This window comes from Suricata suricatta, chromosome 1 (genome assembly GCF_006229205.1).
Source record: "Suricata suricatta isolate VVHF042 chromosome 1, meerkat_22Aug2017_6uvM2_HiC, whole genome shotgun sequence".
Classification (NCBI taxonomy): domain Eukaryota; kingdom Metazoa; phylum Chordata; class Mammalia; order Carnivora; family Herpestidae; genus Suricata; species Suricata suricatta.
In genome coordinates, this window is record NC_043700.1 from 37,051,156 (window position 1) to 37,070,101 (window position 18,946).

The 18,946-nt window shown below is 40.5% G+C and overlaps 1 protein-coding gene and 1 pseudogene across 2 annotated transcripts; one reads left to right on the forward strand and one right to left on the reverse strand.

Moving 5' to 3' along the window:
* Positions 1-210: 210 nt before the first annotated feature.
* On the reverse strand, positions 211-16,607 carry CHRNA6 (cholinergic receptor nicotinic alpha 6 subunit). Of its 2 annotated transcripts, XM_029940512.1 has the most exons (6): positions 16,529-16,607; positions 14,512-14,651; positions 5,137-5,181; positions 4,104-4,213; positions 3,024-4,002; positions 211-1,465 (listed from the first exon to the last, which is right to left on the reverse strand). In XM_029940512.1, exons 1-6 carry the CDS (start codon positions 16,605-16,607, stop codon positions 1,334-1,336), a joined length of 1,485 nt encoding a protein of 494 aa, XP_029796372.1. In that variant the 3' UTR covers positions 211-1,333. The 2 variants fall into 2 exon arrangements, with proteins under 2 accessions (XP_029796372.1, XP_029796439.1); XM_029940579.1 differs by lacking the exon at positions 5,137-5,181.
* Positions 16,608-18,253: 1,646 nt separating this feature from the next.
* Positions 18,254-18,630, forward strand: LOC115300755 (annotated as a pseudogene).
* Positions 18,631-18,946: the final 316 nt, after the last annotated feature.

Sequence of the window (18,946 nt, forward strand, 5' to 3'; positions counted from 1 at the left end):
AGTGTAAAAATTATGGGTGCACATAGAAGAGGATGAGATGGAAAAAGGCAGAAATGAAATTAGTTTCTTTTTTTTAATTTTTTACATAGTTCATTTTTGAAACAGAGAGAGACAGAGCCTGAGTGGGGGAGGGGCAGACAGAGAGGGAGGCACAGAATCCGAAACAGGCTCCAGGCTCTGAGCTGTCAGCACAGAACGTGATGTGGGGCTCGAACCCACAAACCATGAGATCATGACCTGAGCTGAAGTCAAACACTTAAACCAACTGAGCCACTCAGGCCCCCCAATGAAATTTAGTTTCTTTGTTAGAGTAGGTTTACTTTTTTCTGCTTTGAAACACATCTTTAAAATGACAATACTGTTTATCCAACAAATATGAAGATAAATTAGAGTAGAATAAAACAGAATCCCTAAAGTGCTCCCTCTCAGAAAAGGTATTGCTCCAAAAGGTACAAGATCACAATTTCTTACAGAAGAAATAACTTTGTTTGCAGTCTCAGCTACAACGAACACATGGAAACTGCTGGCAAGAACAGACACCTCTCTGACCTGCAGCAAAGCCTGCTTCGGCCTTACATGGCCACCCCGCATCATGCTCTCCTATTTTGGGCTGCTTTAGTTACATTCCCATGATACCTAGTCTTAAAGATCTTTGTGTTTATGACTTTTCCTAAAAAGCTGCAAGAACTTGGGGACAGAACCCATTTCGGTTGCACTTGCAATGCCTGGCACAGGGCTGGGTTACCACTCAAGTTTCTTGCCAGATGAATGCTAATTCGATGCAGCCTGCTGAGATAGACTTTGACTATCTGCTATTACTCTTTGCCAATTAATATATCAAATAACGTTGTGAAGTGTTGAAATACAGAGGCATGTGTAAGAAAGCAAGCACATAACAGTTCCCAAGCCTTGTAGATGCCAGCAAGGTACAAGCCCCAGAGTTTTGTGTCTGCCACGTGTCAGTACACTGATGAGCAGCATTAACTGGAGGTACAAGAGAACCCCTTTTCAGCGTGGCTTGATGTTGATTACATGGCTCGCTGTATCATGAGTCGTTCATGTCCCTGGAAGTCAAACATGTACAGAGAAGAGAAGCCTGTGGGTGCCACCAACTCTGGGTTCCAGGGTGATCAAACATCATAAATGTTCTGTGTGCTACAAAGGAGGGCATTGAGCCTCCCAATTTGCAATTAAGTCCTCTTTTTCCATCTAGCCATCAGCCTCAGTAGATGTGGGACTTGGGTGAAAAGCTTTATGTCTCCTTCCTTATGGTAGGGAACATAGATCAAATGCGGCATCCGTAAGTTTCAAAAGATAAAAGGAAAATACATCCTTAAGACTTTCCTGTGTTCCCCAGTAGTGGCTGTAGAAATAGCCCTGCAGTTCCAAACACACAGACAATTATAAACACCCAAAGAAATACTCTGTCCACCACCATGGCTACGTATTTCCAGTCGTCTTCTACCTGAAAGGCAAACAAAAAGTCAAAGCAATTTTAAAAAATTGAAACCATAGGTAATATGCTGTCTCATAAATAAGCTGCTTTCTTTTCAAAGAAGACTTCTCTGGCAATATTTTTAATAGTTACTTTTGAGAGAGAGACAGAGTGCAAGTAGGTGAGGGGCAGAGAGAAAGAAACACAGAATCCAAAAGAGCCTCCAGCCTCTAAGCTGTCCGCATAGAGCCCGACGTGGGGCTTGAACTCACGAGCCATGAAATCATGACCCGAGCTGAAGTTGGACACTTAACCAACTGAGCCACCCAGGCACCCTTCCCTGGCAATTTTTAAGGCAAATGTTGGTTTTATCATTTTTAACCCGTGTTGCCTATAGAGGTCATAGAAGAACTTTTGTTTTGTCTGAAGAGGGTGGATACACATGCCCCTTCAGTTCCTCGTGCAGATGGCTAGAGTCTAAGCAGATTCCATGTGACAAAGGGCTGTTCTTGCAAAAACCACTCCTAAGAAAGCTTGTCAGATAGCTCAACCTTTGTCATTGGCACCACTGGATATTCTGACACCTTGGCAAGTCTGGAAAATAGGTATGAGGCAGGGGGTATAGGACATGAGGAATGATGGAAAACTCCTGATCAGGGATAGGCAGCCTCTAGACTCCAAAGTCATGCTGGTTGTGAAGAATTCATTTGCATTTCTTACATCCTTCCAGTTCCTGCTCCAACTCATGCCCAAGACTTAATGTCTCAGGTTATATCTTGAGAGCCTTACCTGGTGGTGTTTAAGTCAACACCTTAAACCTTCCCTTGATTTTATGAAGATGTCACCATGACACTGTTCTGGGCTCACTTGTCCCATGATGCGTCCCTCCACCCCTAACTTATGACTTGCAGTCTCAGAATCCTCCCCTGCACCAACGGTGTGGACTTCAGGTCTCAAGACATCCTTTCACTAGGAGATATGGATGCCGGCAGCGGCAATATGAGGTCAAACCCAGACACCTGACATAAGTTTCCACATGCCCTCAGCTAGTCATCCTTAGGTTATGGAAAATTGGCATGATTTTCTTGAGCTCTCTCTTTGGAGGATGGGGGAGGTCCATGGTGCTATAGTCAGACTCTGGACACCAAGAGCAGAATATGTTGATGCTAAGAATATCCCTGGAATTCATTCAATAAGCACCTAAATCCCTCTCAGGTAGAGTAAGTGGGACTGGAATTGCAGAGGACTCACTCTGCCTGTTCCCACCAAGTTCAGACTGCAGTCTGCTCTGCGGGAATTTCATCTGCCACTGTAGGTAAGAAACTGTTTCATTAACCAAGGCTCTCTTGAATGTTTATTTTAACTTGATTTCACCTGAGTTAAGATTTCTGGAGGTGGAGGTTTGCTCTAAGGCTTTACTTTACTCCACTCAACCCCCAGGCCACTTCACTTATAACTGCATAATAGAGCTGGGTCTTAGATTAATGTTCCTTGGCCCTCTTGTGAACAGAATTCCCCCTGAAGATGTGACCTTAGGTCTGATCTAAGCCAGCTGAGGGATACCAGGCTAGAGGAGACATGCCTTTACCTCCTTTGTTTCATTTTGGTTCTTCATGTTTTCTGCTATGAATTGTACACTGTTAATTACATCTTCAACATCAGGCGAGTGCTCTGAATTTTCAGTCATCCATTGTAAAGGCTGATGACTTAATCTTCTCCTGCTAGTGGTGAGTTCACTTGATTTATGACAGTGGCAGCATTCTTTAGGAAGTTTGGTCTCTCTGTGATTATCAACATTGACTTCGGTGGGCCTACCAGAAATGCCTCTGGAGTTTTTATCTGAACTTGTCTCCTTCATCTTGTCCAGAGGCCTCTTCATCATTAGGATCTGGGGTAACAGCTGGAGGAAAACCGTCTTCACCCACTTGGGCATGGTGTGTGTCGTTGGGGTGCGATAATGTATGTTCAATACAAATACAGTCACCGCAATGGACAGGGTGACAAAGATCATGGTGAACAGTAGATACTCACCCACCAGTGGGATCACAAGAGACGTGGATGGGATGGTTTCTGTGATTACCAGCAAAAACACTGTCAGAGAAAGCAAAACTGAAATACAAAGTGTCACTTTTTCACCACAGTCAGAAGGGAGGTAAAAGACCAGCACAGTTAGAAAGGAAATAAAGAGACAGGGGATGATCAGATTAATGGTATAAAACATTGGCAATCTTCTAATGTAAAAAGAATAGGTTATATCTGTGTATATCTCCTCACAACAGTTGTATTTTATGTCATGCTTGTAGCCAGAAGCATCAACAATTTCCCATTCACTGTTTTCCCAAAAATCATTCATATCCACTTTAGATCCAATGATTAAAAGATCAATTTCAGCTTTGTCATATGTCCAGGAACCAAATTTCAGGGAACAGTTTTGATGATCAAAAGGGAAAAAAGTGATATCCATAGGACAGGAACTCTTAAAAATAGCTGGTGGAGTCCAGGTTATCATGCCATCATATTTAAGAAGAGCTTTTGTCTTGCCTTCAACTTGGAAGTCACCTACAGCACTGCAAAGTAGACCAGACATCATTAGTAACAATCCCTTGCCCAGGTCAGCATGTACCAAAGGAAACTTTGGAAAGAGACTACTGCTGTTAGAACCCCATACTTGTTGTAGAGAACAATGTCAGGCTTCCAGATCTTATCCGCGGGAACACGAAGAGTCTCAATGCCATCATATTCCATTGGGTCCCAGCGCAGTTTATAATCGTTCCATATCTAAAGGGAATAGAAGTCAGGTGAATAAGAAATTCTTAATAACTTACAAGTTATTACAAGTTACAAGTAACTTTCTTCCAATGTTAATTCTATGTTGGTGCAGCAGTTGTTCGGAAAAAATAAGTTCTTATTTAAAGAGTACATTGGAGGGCAGCTGGTTGACTCAGTTGGTAGAGCATGTGACTCTTGATCTCAGGGTCGTGAGTTCAACCCCATATTGGGTTTGGAGCCTACTTAAAAAAAAATAAAGAGTACATTTGTTTCTATCAAAAGTTGGGAGATTAAATCCACGTGGAATAGGGGGCCAGGCAGCTGAGCTGACTTTGGCAAATATAAAGCATCTGACATTAGGTAATTAACTATTGATTATTAAATGCTGGCCAAGTTTACAGACCAACTTCCATGTTCCATAGGCTGTCTTCACACTGGAGTAGCAACTCATTTCAAAAAGACAGTTGAAGTGTACAATAATGAGTGTTATAAATCTGTGTAAAATATTAAGACAAGAAGAAAGAATGAAATCAGTATAACTGATAAAAACAGCTGATGGGACTCTAACCCACGTGTTCTTGTCCTCACATCCTTCCTTCCCTAGGCCTGGTGCAGCAGGACCAAAATGTGGGCCAGCACCTGACCCTGGGGCTCAAGTTACAGATAAAAATAGGAGACTTGAGGGGAGAAACTGGAAGGGACAGCTCTCTATGTCTCAGAGAACTTTATCACTATGTTTTTGCACCTGTGAAGTTTACATCAAGCAGCTGTCCCCAGAGCTGAACTCTAGGCTTTGGGGAAAGATAATATTTTATGCTCTGTATAAGCTGGAGATAAAAAGAGGTCATTCTAGTGGAATTTATCTATTATACATTATTAGGCTGACACACAAATAAGACAGATCCAAGAGGACATATGATGCAGACACATACATGACGTAGCCACAGATTAGTTTCCATGATCTGGTTTACTTCATCCTGGGAAGAAGAAATAATATTTTTAGCCTTAAATGATCTTGCTAATAAAGGTAGCTCTTAGAACAAGAATTACAACAAAAGAGAGCCAAATCTGAGTTTGGCTAACAGAGGAAAACAAAGACTAAAAAGGCAACTTATAAAATGCAACCAGAAGTATGATATTTTCACAACTGGTGTCAATTTCATGACTCTGAAAGAAAATGTGACTTAAAGACTGTCTTTCAAATTTTAATTAAGTCTCACTTAATTGAGGCCTTTCTGATCCCTGCAGCTCATTAAAGGTTTCTAATTCCATGAAAGAAAAGAGGAAGAGCAGGGACAGTGGGAAGGTGGCAAAGAAAGTACTGCAGATGGTGATAGGTATCAGAACTTGATTCACTGTTTTTACTGTCTTCTTACCCAGTCCTTGAAAACCTCCCTCCTCAACTGCGTTCAGCACTCTCTAGGCTCTGAGTCCTGAGCCCAGTTGTCTCTTGAAATGTAAGCCTCTGCTCACCCTGGAGTTTTCCAGCTGGAACTTGCCACTCCACTATAACACATCCCATTTCACATCTAAGCCATGCTGATTGTTTCAATTATTCATTATCCAAATATGTATTGAGTACCTACTATGTGCTCTATAAATTCTGAGACTATAGCAGTAAACAAAATGGGAAAAAACCTTTACCTTCATGTGTCTAAACTTTTAATTTTGGAGACAAAAAATCAGTAATAGATATATAACATAATGTATGATAGTTATAAGTCTTATGAAGAAAAATAAAGAGGGATGGAGTGATGTGTGCATGCATACCTACATATACACATACACACATCGTTTTTAGACAGAATGATCAAAGAAGGCTTCTCTAAAGAAGTTTAAGCAGGTACCTAAATGACTGAAGAGAGTCACGGAGCTATCTGGGAGAAAAACATTTCAGGCCAACATCCAAATATAATGTACTTCTAAGCAGCTACCAGCCTTCAGTGGAAAAACTACCGAAGACACTCCAGAACCTTCAGCAACATTACAACACAGCAGCTTGGGAGTTACTGGGTATTCCCAGTGGCCAACAGTGGGTCCCCAAAACTTACCAACGTTGCATTATAATATACATGAACACCCTCAGAGTAAATGACCTCAACTGTGGTTGACAGAGCCATGGACTGACACCAAACTGCTCTTTTCCACTGAGCTTCCCTGTAGTTCTCCACTCATCCTGCCAAGCTTCCTCCTTCAAATGTGTTTGTGTCTAGTCATGGTAAGCCCCGGGTTTAAAAGGTCAACAAAAGGTGTTACATACAATCATGGTTTCCTATTGGTCAGGAAAAGCAAAAAGAAAAAAAAAGAAAGAAAGAAAGAAAGAAAAAGAAAAAAAAAACTCATTGGCCAAGCAGTTCATGACTTTACAATTACCCAAGTCTAAGGTAATTGCCTTCCACTCATGAGAGGGTCATGCTGTGACCTATAGATCCCAGAAGGAGCCATGTCAATAAATCTGTTAGCTGTCAATCAAGAATGGACTAGCTATGCAGTCCTATGCATTCTGTCTGTATTCTGTGTTCACAGAACTAGTATACACTATGAACTAGTATTCAAAGAATTTTAACTCAAAGAATTAAATCTGTTGGCAATATCATCCTATCAATATCTCCCTCTTCCCCAACACTTCCACAGGCTGGTGAGGCTCAGTGTGGTGTGCGCATTCTTAGTGGTGTCAGCCAATTTTATGGGCCAGGGCTTGGTCTGGCAAGTCTCGTTCTCCATGCAATTCCATACCACACTGATGGTCATGGGCGCTACCATCAAACAGCCCAGCTGGAGGAAGCAGAGACCCAAAATACCACTCCACATTCTTGGGACCTTTACCCTGTATCTCTTTCTTGGGGAAAAAAATTAGTTAGCACCCTGCCTATATTAAAGGATTGGAGTTACAATTTCAAAAGAATTAGCTTCTGGTGCAGCAGAGATTGAGATCAGAAAGGCCAGGTGGGCTACACTTTACAGGCCTTTAGGTTAGTCACTTCAGATAGTGAGGCCATCAAAACACAACATGGAGACTTTGTCTTGGATCCCTGCTGGGGAGACAGCAGACATACTCCTACACTGAAAGATCATTTGCCCAGAAAAACGCTGTGGCCAGAGTCATTCCGTGTGTTTGCAGCAAACACACTTCCATGTAGAGCAGCAAGAGGCCTTTGATAAGGCCTTTGATAAGTTGGTGATTGTGCAACCCAGTTGTCCTGCATCACAGAGCCATCCCCAAAGCTCCCCATGGCTCAGTGACAATGAATATGGCCCACAGGGACTTCTGGTGCCCCCCATGAGAACAGGTAGCTTCCAATACAAAAATAAGAATGGCTATATTAATATCTGACAAAGTAGACTTCAGAAAAAAAATTACTGTAGACCAAGAAAAACATTACCTAATGCTAGAAAAATAAATTCACCAAGAAGACATAATGATCCTAACTGTACACACACCAAACAGTAGTCTTAAATTACATGAAACAAAAATTGATAAAAATGAAAGAATGAACAACCCCCCAAATTTAATTAGAGATTTCAACACCACCCCCCTCAGCAACCAATAAAACTACTAGAGAGGAAATCAGCAAAATAGAGAAGATCTGAAGAACATAATCAACAGGATCTAATTAACATATACAGAACATTTTACTCAAAACAGCAGAATACACACCTATTTCAAGAATGCATGGAATATTCACCAAGATAAACCATATTCTTATCAGGGTCCATAAAACAAATCTCATCAAATTTAAAAGAACTGAAATCATATAGTGCGTTTTCTGGCTATAATGGAATCAAACTAGAAATCAATAAAAAAAAAAGACAACAGGAAAATCTCTAAACCCTCAGGAATTGAACACACTTCTTTTTTTAATAATTTTTTTATATTTATTTATTATTGAGAGACAGAGAGCATGAATGGGGCAAGGGACAGAGAAAGAAGGAGACACAGAATCTGAAGCAGGTTCGAGGATTTGAGCTGTCAGGCCAGAGCCCGACGCCAGGCCCACGAACCACAAGATCATGACCTGAGTTGAAGCTGGTTGCTCAACCGACTGAGCCACCCAGGCACCCCAAACAACACATTTCTAAATAATCCATGGGTCAAAGATCAAAATGGGTTTAAATCTCAAAGGAGAATTTTAAAAATACATAGAACTGAATGAAAATGAAAACACAGCATATCAAAATATGAATGTCATAGCTAAAAACAGTGCTAAAAATAAAATTATAGCATTATATGCTTACATTAGAAATGATGAAAAACTCAAATCAATAATCCAAGTTCTTACTTCAAGAAATTAGAAAAAGAAAGACAAAATGAGCCCAAAGCAAGCTTAAAGAAGGAAAAATAAAGTTAGGAGTAGAAATTATGGGGCACCTGGCTGGCTTAGTGATTGGAGCATGCAACTCTTGACCTCCAGATCATGAGTTTGAGCCCTATGTTGGGTGTAGAGATTACTTCAATCAATCAATCAATCAATCAATCAGTCAATCAAATAGACTTACTAAAAAAGAGTAAGAATCAATAAAATTGAAAATGAAAACAGTAGAGAAAATCAATGAAACAAAAAGCTAATTCTTTGGGGGGGGACCCATAAAACTGATGTACTTGTCTCAAGATTGGCAAAAATAAAAACAGAAAACACAACTCATCAACATCAAGAATGAAATAGGAGCTATCACTGTAGATCTTGAAGCCAATAAAAAGAATAGATAATATGATAAACAGCTTTATCATACATTCAAAAAATTTTTTAAAATGGACTATAACCTCAAAAACCACAAACCATCCAAATTCAGAGAAGATGAAATTGACAATCTAAATAGCCTATAACCATTTTTAAAAATTGAATTTGTAGTTTAAAACTCCTGGGAAAGAAATCTCTAGACCTGGTAAGTTTCCCTGGAGAATTCTACCAACTATATAAAGAAGAATCAATATCAATTTCACACAATCTCTCCCAGAACATAGAAGAGGATGGAACAATTCCAAATACTTTTTATGAAGCTGACACAAAATCCATACAGAGATAATACAAAAGAAGAAAATTACAGATTAATGCCTGTCATGAACCCATCAATAAGTATTAGCAAAGTGAATGCAACAATGTACAAAAAGTTATACACCATGACTAAATGAGATATAAGGCTTGTTTAACAACCAAAAATCAATCAATGTAATTTACCATATCAACAAGGTAAAGAAGAAAAATAATGTGATCATATCAATTGTTGCAGAAAAAGCATTTGACGAATATTCAACATCAATCCATGATAAAAACAAAACTCTCTGAAAACTAAAAAAGGAGAACTTTCCCAACTTGAAAACCTCTATAAAATGCCTACAGCTATCATTATACTAAATGGTGAAAGAATAAACAATTTTCCTCAAGACTGGGAACAAGGGAAAAATGTCCACTCGCACCACTCTTATTCAACACAGTACTGATAATTCTAGTCAATACTATGCAATAAGGCAAGAAAAAAGAAAAAATGATATAAATTGGAAAAGAAGAAATAAAACCATCTCTATTTGCATATGACATGGTTGCCTACATAGAAAATTCCATGGAGTCTATAAAAATGCTGAAAATAGTAAGTGATTTCAGCAAGATCTCAGGGTACAAGATCAACACATAAAAAAACAATTTAATCTCTGTGTACTAATAATGAACATGGAGAAACCAAAATTAAACGTATAATATTATTTTATATTATTTTCAATTGCCTCAAATAAAACAAAATACACATAATAATACATGTACAATAAAACTAATAGACACATAATAATATATGGACAGGATCTGCATGCTGAAAATTACAAAATGCTGATGAAAAAAAAGACCTAAATAAATGGAGAAATAGCCTGCATTCATAGATAGGAAGACTTAACATAGTAAAGATGACATTTCTCCCCAAATTGATCTATAAATATAATGCAATTCTTTTCAAATCCCAGCAAGCCTTTTTGTATACATAGGCAGCTTACTCTAGGGCATAGTCCCCAGAATAGTGAATATAATTTTGACAAATAAGAATAAGGGGGCAGGATCACTCTGGCCAACATTAAGACTTACTATACAGCTACAGTAATCAAGACCATGTGATATTGGTGGAGGGTTAGTCACTTTGATCAATGGAATAGAATAGAGGACCAGGGAATAGATCCATGCAAATATGCTCAACTGATTTTTCACAACAATGCACAACCAGTTCCGTGGAAAAAAGATAACCTTTTCAACTAATGGAGCAATTAAACACCCATAGACTAAAAAAGAAAAAAGTCCAAGTCTCACATTTTATACAAAAATTAACTCAAAATGGATCATAGTCTTAAGTGTAAAACATAAGTAAAACTTTTAGAAAAAAAATCTGAGAAAATCTCTAGGATCTGCAATAAAGACAACCAAAAGCACAACACATAAAAGGGAAACGTCCTAAATTGGATCTCATCAAAACTGAAAATTTTGAGTGAAAGTCTATGTGAAAAACATGAAAAGAGAAGCTACAAACTTGTGGGGAGCGGCAAAGACTCAGCTGCGTGGCCATTTGCTGGCCGGATTTGTCACTCCCTGAGGGGAGGTGCAAAATAGCAGGGGAGCGCCACTCCCTGTCAGAGAAGCCAGAAGACCAAAGATCAACCGCCTGCAGGCAGGGTGGAATCGGCCCCTCAGGCGCTGTGCTAGAACACTTCAGTCTGGTTCCCCTTTTACTCCAGTCTTAATCCCTTAACCCTGTTTCCTAGCAACTGACCTAGGTCAGCTGCCTTGATTTTCCCGCCTTGAAGCCTTTATAAGAGACGGTTTCTGACTAAAGCTCTCTCTTTCGCCTGATCGGAAACCGTGAGTTCTGTCTTTACTCTCTGCGTCTCCCTCTCCTGCCCCCTTTTTCTCCCTCCCTCAGGAGAAGGACCCGCGAGGGTTCTCCGCCCCGCCCGTCGGGGCGGACGAAACAGGCACCGCTGAACGCCGGGGACGAGCGCGCCGGCACCTGGCTTGGTTAAGACACAAACTAGAGTAAAATGCAGCTGATCCCTGATACCCAAACCTGAATACACAGGTTTGAGCTGTGTGAGTCCACTTACATGTAGAATTTTTTACACTACAGTACTGTAAATGTATTTTCCCTTCCTTATGATTGTCTTAATGACATTTTACTTTCTCTTACTTTAGTGTGGGAATACAGAATATAACACACAAAGTATGTGTTAATCAACTGTTGATGTTATCAGTGAGGCTTCTGTTCAACAGTAGGTTATTCGTAGTTAAGTTTGGGGAGGAGTCAAAAGTCACGTGCAGAATTTCGACTATGCAGGAGGCTGACGTCCCTAACCCCTGCATTTCTCAAGGGTCAACTGTATTTGCAAACCACATTATCTGGCAAAGCATCAGTATCTAGAATATAGCAAGAACTCTCAACACTAAACAATCAAAAAGAAATCAAGCAATCCAATTAGAAAATGGGCACAAAAACATGAACATTTTACCAAAGAGGATATACAGATGTTCTATTTGATGAGTCATTAGGAAAATACATGTTAAAACTACAATGAGATACATTATATACCACATGGAATGGCTAAAATAAAAAATAGCTACCACATCAAATACTGGTGAAGATGTAGCCAAACCAGATCACGTATATATTGCTGATAGGAATGTAAAAGGGTACATTCACTCTGGAAAGCATTTTGGCAGTTTCTTAAAAAATTAAACACATAACTACCATATGACCCAGCAATTGAACAGCTGAGGATTCATCCCAGGAAAATAAAGATTTACATTCTCACAAAAACCTATACCAAAATGTTCATAGTAATTTTATTTATAGTAGAACAAAACTGGAATCAACACAAATGTTCTTCAACCAATGAAAAGTAAATAAACTGCGGCACATAAATACCATGGAATATGGCTCAGCAACAAGAAGAAATGAGCTATTGATATAATCAACATCTGGGATGAGTCTTTAGAAAATTATGCTGAGTGGGGGCGTCTGGGTGGCTCAGTCAGTTAAGCGCCTGACTTTGGCTCGGGTCACGATTCCACCTTTTGTGAATTCAAGCCCCACGTTGGGCTGTCAGCACAGAGTCCACTTCAGAGCCTCTGTCCCTTTCTCTCTCTGCTCCTCCCCAACTCGTGTGCAATGCACGCGCTCTCTCTCTCTCTCTCTCAAAATAAACATTAAAAAATTTCTTTTTAATTATACCAGTGGAAAAGCCAATCCCACAAGGTTACGTACTGTATCATTTTCATATAACTTTCTTGAAAAGATAAAACTTTAGAAATGGAAGACATATCAGTAGTTGCCACTGGGAAACTGGGCATAGTGGAATTTTCCTATTATTTCCTGCAACTGAATATGAATCTCAATAAATAAAAATTCAACTAAAAAAAAACTACATTTCCCAAGTCTCCCTTGCATCTAAGAGATTGTCAATGATAAAGGAAGCAGAAGATATTAGTAGGACTTTTAAGAAAACTCCTTAAGCAGTCACAGATGTCTGTTATGTGCCCTTCTCCCTTCCTCCTGCTTCTTACGAAGGATGTGAACATGGTGAGTGAAAATCAGCAGTTATCATGGACCACGAGGCAACACTGAGGAAAGAATCCATATGGTGAAATAGAAAGATAGGAACCTTGATCAATGTCACCATGTATGATTTATGCTTTTAGCCTCATGGTCCAAGTGATTGGCATATTTTGGAGTTACGCAGTGCCCAACCTAGGCAAATGAACACAGTGGTACGTACAATCACCAACACCACAAAACTACCTGGCATTAACCTTCTAAACTTTTAACTTTCAGATTTCTGTTACATAAGAAAGAAATCAACTTATTTTATTTAAGCCATGTTATTTTTTAAAATCTCTGATAACAGCCAAATGCAAATGTCAAAATCTGTATTCCACCCTCTTCACACACCATCCTCAGAACAATGTTCTGAAAGGGTGTATCAACCAGGAATTTGAAGCGATGCTGTATAGTGAAATAGACTGACTTTGGGTGAAACTTACTTTATTAACAATCCACAGCAAATTGTGGCTTCCAGCCCCGTAGGACTCCAGTAATCAGTACAACACTATTTGGGGGTGAAGGGGATCAGATTAGGTACCAAATAAATATTTTTTAAAGAAATGAGTATATCCATCTAGGCAAAAGAAAACATGCGGCTTTTTTTTAACCAATATGTACCAGTGTATACATACTTCCAATTTGGGCCAGAAGCTAGAGGACCAGGCCAGGGTCAGCCTAGTCCCTCAGGAAGCAAGGACTGGAGAAACATGATAGGCCTTGACGTCACATCTGTAATTAAGGTCTTTCCTGCAGTGACCCTGAAGAGCTACCACTGTTTCCCACGGGGCAAATCTGGGAAGACAGAGGGCTCCTTCCCTGTGCATAGCCTGGGACTGATCAGATGCAAGGGGCTCTCTTTGTAGTGCACGGTTGCCTCAGGAGCTCTCTCCAGCATCAAGATCTGCCTCAGGAGCTCTATCTAGCCTCCCCTTACTTCTTGAGCCTGCCTGTTCCTGGAATTTGGTCAGCAAGCCAGCTCTGTTCCCTTCTATGCTTTGGAGCCCCAAACCCTGCTCTGTATTACACTACCGGGCCCCAACACCTCCTCCCCCCGGGAACTAGGGCGTGAAGATTATTCAAAGCAAAGAACTGTAGTCCTACTTGTCCGTGAACATACTAGCAATAAATTTAAGAGCTCCAAGTTGCCATCTGTTTTCTCAGGGCTGGAGGAAAGAAGGTGATTTTTTTTCTTTCTTGCATAATGTAGAAGACTTAAAGCACTTAAAGAACTTTAAGTTCTTTTTCTATAGAGTAAAAAGAACGTGAGCTTTGGAGTTGGACAGGCCCAATTAAGATTTCAGTTCCACCATTTTATAATTGTATGACCTTGAGAAAATTGCTTACCGGAGCTTCCCTCCAGCTGTAAAATGCAGATGATAGCCACTAAATGCAGACACAGTGACTGGTGCATAATAGGCGCACCATGAAGTTAGCTCGCTCTGTATCCTCCCTTCAACTTCCTTTCACCTCTCAGTTTCATAAACTGGTTCTGAAAGCACTTCCGGAAAGACACTGCCTTGGACGTGAATAATTACAGCGTCACTGGGGAAAGTGTCTTCTTCCCAACAGGAGGGCTTTGAAGAGCCAGCACTCATGTAGATGTGTGTTTGTTCATATTTAAACTTTTCTCTATTTGGCATGCGCAATAACTGAGACAACGGCTGGGAAATGCTCTGCCCGCACCCCTCACCCCGAGTCAGCGGTCCTCCAGGGACACGCGGCGAACTGGCGGCACTTACCACATTGGCCAGCTGTGTGATGGCCACTTCAAAATGCACCGTGACGGGATCGGAAACGTTTTCCACAGGCCTGATGAACTGGTTATAATGAGAAAACAGTTTGTGAAAGAGCCTCTCTTCAGATGCACAGCCTGCAGAGCCTGCAAGGCCAAGCAGAGGGAAGAGTTAGAGAGGCCAAGAGGGTGTCCGCAGATGGAGAAGTTCTGGCAGCTCCCATTGACCGGCCACGCGGCCACTGGGGTGTCCCAGCCAGCTGAGTGCTCCCGTCCCTGTGTTCTGTCCACCCACACAGGCTGGTGCCCATTGTCCCTAGCCTCTCAGAGCCCTGAAGATAAGAAGAGTAACGCCTAGGGGCGCCTGGGTAGCTCAGTCGGTTAAGCGTTAGACTTCAGCTCAGGTCATGATCTCACAGTGTGTGGGTTTGAGCCCCGTGTCCGGCTCTGTGCTGACAGCTCAGAGCCTAGGGCCTGCTTCAGCTTCTGTGTCTCCCTCTCTCTCTGCCCCTCCCTCTCTCGTTCTGTCTCTCAAAATAAAATAAAGACATTAAAAAAAATTTTTTTAAAGGAGAGTAATGCCTACATCCCAGCACTATCGTGATATCAAATAAAATACCATTGGTCAGAGCACTTGTACAAGTCTAATGCCCACAAATACAAAGGATAGCATGAGCTCCAATTTTTGCTTATGTCATTGAAGGTAACTCGCAGTCTTACTAATCTGGTTTTTAAGGAAAAATCCTGCCCTTTCTGGTCAAAATGCTGATCCAACCACCTGTTTCCACAAGGTGTTTATCTGGGGAAACTTCACCAAGCAAACTGAAATAGCCAGCAAGTTTTTAAGACCTTAGCAAGCCATACTTCATTTTAAAATCAGATCTGAATTCCATTATTTTGGAGATTTGTGTCAAATGCTGGGTTTTTAAGGCAAACTTATTTAATTGGTTTTAAAAGAATTCAATATTAGTTCTTAAATAACATCTTCAGTCACTAAATTTTAGACAGCTTAATATGAACATCTGTGTGTTTCCAAGAATGTATTAAAATTAGGTTACTTGCCATCATTTGACATTATGCATTTCATTAATACCCCTCTGTATTTTCCCTTATAGAACCCAAATTTGACATCAGAAAAATGACTCCCCAAACTTCCAAAAGAGATTTATACCCTGAAAGAAAGAAAATTAAAGGCACTGAAAACTCGTTCAGCAAAAATGAACAAGGATACCCAAGGATAGCTGTTGTATTACTATATAAAGAGTCATTTGACAAATGAACCAGAAACACTGAAACCCAGATTTCAGCAGGACAGAACAATTTTAAATGTAAAATAGGCCTTTTGCCATCATAATTAATAATGATACAAATATTTCTACATAATGCAGACAAAAAAAAATCTTCCCCACGACCCCATTACCATTTGCCCCTCTTTGAGACGCTGCAGATAAACCCTCTGTGAATCCTGAGGAATAACCCCCTGCAAAGCCGACGTGGGAATGTGGTTTTCTTCAGCAAGAACAGCACTTCTCTGTTTTCAAGTCTTAACTTTTAAAATGAATGATCCTACTCTTAGGACACATTCCAGCATAGTAATATGACGTGTGTCCCAAAACAAAATGATTACCTTCAAAATGGACTAAGTCTCAGCTAACAAACAAATCACAGTTGTAAAACAATATTAAATACAAATACAAATAAATCAGCTGAATACATCCACAGCAGAGATGATAAAAAACTGCATCATCATTATTATTACCATATTTTTATTGGAACGACAAGATATGGTTTACAATGCTTCATTGTCTCCCCCACAGCACCCCCAAAATCTCATGTTCAGTGTTAAACCTAACTCATAAGAAATAGGTTAGTTAACAGTTGTAACAGCAGTAATTCCCGTGCAGACCCTCTACATAGTTACACAAAGGTTATTTCATCTCTGCTCGATCAAGCACAGCTAGAAAAGAAGAATAAATACATGTAGCTGAAAAGAGAAAATGAGATAAAGCAGAAATAAAACCTACCTTTAAAGAAAGATATGAACATACACAACCAGAGACACAAACCAAAGTGAAGGAATCCCTTGCCCTTCCTGGTCAGCATGATTAAAACCCACTGTGATTTCTTTTTCTGGCCAAGGATTGTGGAAAACAAAGAGCTATCAGAGAGCCACATGCCTCAGACCTTTAAACCGTCTGAGTCCCACCGCAATCCATGCGTGTCTTCAGTGAAGTAAAAACATTCACAAACGTAACACGGATGTTCCCAATATCAGAGACTGAGGCCAACAAAAGGGCAAATGAAAAGGACTCAATCTGATGTCAGATGAATCATCACTTTTCCTGTCACCCTAGATCTCTTTCGTGCAAGAACAGTGAAAGAAAGCAGTGAGAGAACACGAGGCAGCCAGGATGGAGAGGGTAGAAAACCTGCCTTGCCTTCGGTCTTACTGTATCACAGTCTCCACAGTAATCCTTGGGGGAAGGAACACCCATGTACTGAGCTCCAGGTACAGGGAAAGCACACGCTAGGTCCCACATAGTCTAGTCTGATTTGCTGATTTACCTATTTAATCAAGGCTTACCCTTGTTATTAGAAAACTTTTTAAATATGAGTCTCCTTTTCTGTCTTGGTAAGTGTAGTTTAGACAGAACAGCACTCATCTGGTTTTGTCTGACTCCAGGGCTTCTAGCGTCTTGTCTTTCCGAGGTCAGTAATCACCATCCAGTGCTAGAGATTAAGTGTCAGAACGAGAGGATGAGTACCGAACACAGGATGCCACCTGGACAGCCCTGTATTTATTTAAATGTCCTTGTCATCAACTGGTGTTCCTAGAAGTTTCTTCTTGCTTCTTTAAGCTCAATGTCAATAGGATTTTGGTAAGATTTTGGTGTTGGTTAAAGAGAAGTTAGACCCACAACAAAATGAAAAGGCAATCTGCAGAATGGGAGAAAATATTTGCAGCCATTTGTCTGACAAGGAATTAATATCCAAAATATATAAAGAAATCAATATAACTCAAGAAAAGTCCAATTAAAAAATGGGCAACAATTCATAGCATGGAATTTGAGGGTGTCATGCTAAGTGAAATAAGTCAGGCAGAGAAAGACAGATACCTTATGTTTTTATTCATAAGTGGAACAGCAGAAACTTAACAGAGGACTGTGGGAATACATATGTTTATACAGGTTTGTTGCCTATTTTTTTTCTTTTATAGTTTATTGTCAAGTTGATTTCCATATAACACCCAGTGCTCATCCCAACAAGTGCCCTCCTCCATGCCCATCACCCCCCTTCCCCTCTCCCCGTTTCCATCAGCCCTCAGTTTGTTCTCAGTATTCAAGAGTCTCTCATGGTTTGCCACCCTCCCTCTCCCCAAAGAAGACATACATATGGCCAACAGGTATGTTGATAGGGAGTCATGGATCATCAAGAAAATGCAAATCAACCACAATAGGATATCACCTCACACTTATTGAGATGGTTTTTGTCAAAAAGACATGAGATAAAAAGTGTTGGTGAGGGTGTAGAGAAAAGGAAACCTTTGCGCACTGTTGGTGGGAGTGTAAACTGGTGCAAGTGCTATGGAAAACAGTCTGGAGGGGAGACCCTTAAAAAATTACAAAAAGAACTACCAGGCGCACAGGGCCCACCATTCATGTGGCTCACACCTTCCCAGCCCCCAGAATTGCCTCTGCACCTTAGAGGAAGATTATGCGGGAGCCAGTGAGAACTCTCTTCCTGCTAAGATGTTTATTTGTGTGCCAATTAAAGTCCTACACGAGGCTGCGGGTCACACCATGACTTGTGAGGCCAGCACTGGCGAGGTGCATCGTGAGAAGCTCAGTGGAGGGGAGGACAACGTAAACTGCCAGATGTCCGACATGACGCCACACAGGGAAGGCCCACGGTGCAGCTGGAGCAGGTGTACATCCGGGACAGCAAGACCCACTTTCTCACCTCACCTGACATGCTGACAAATGTACCCATGCTAAAGAGCACGAAGAAGAAACACTGAGGCTCAGGGGCTGGCCAGGGAAAAGCTACTATTCTGAAGGCCCAAGTGGCTGCAAGAGGAAGAGGATGTAGACTGCGGTGTGGAAAAATCTTCCAGAAACAAAGTTAAATTTATCTGTTGAACAGAACTTTGTGTTACTTTTTTCTTTTAAGTTTTCAGGGCTCAAGGGGTTGGGGAGCATGCTTATATATACATTCTAGGTTTTCTTTTTGCATCTTTCTCTTTAGATCAGGGGAAATGTTAAAATATATATGGTGATGGTGATTGGGTCTTTTTTTAATATATTAAAAACAATAATAAAAATAAAAATAAATTTAAAAACTACCCTATGATGCAGCAATTTCATTTCTGGATATATATCCAAAGGAAATCAGTATCTCAGAGAAATATCTGGGGGCGCCTGGGTGGCTCAGTTGGTTGAGTG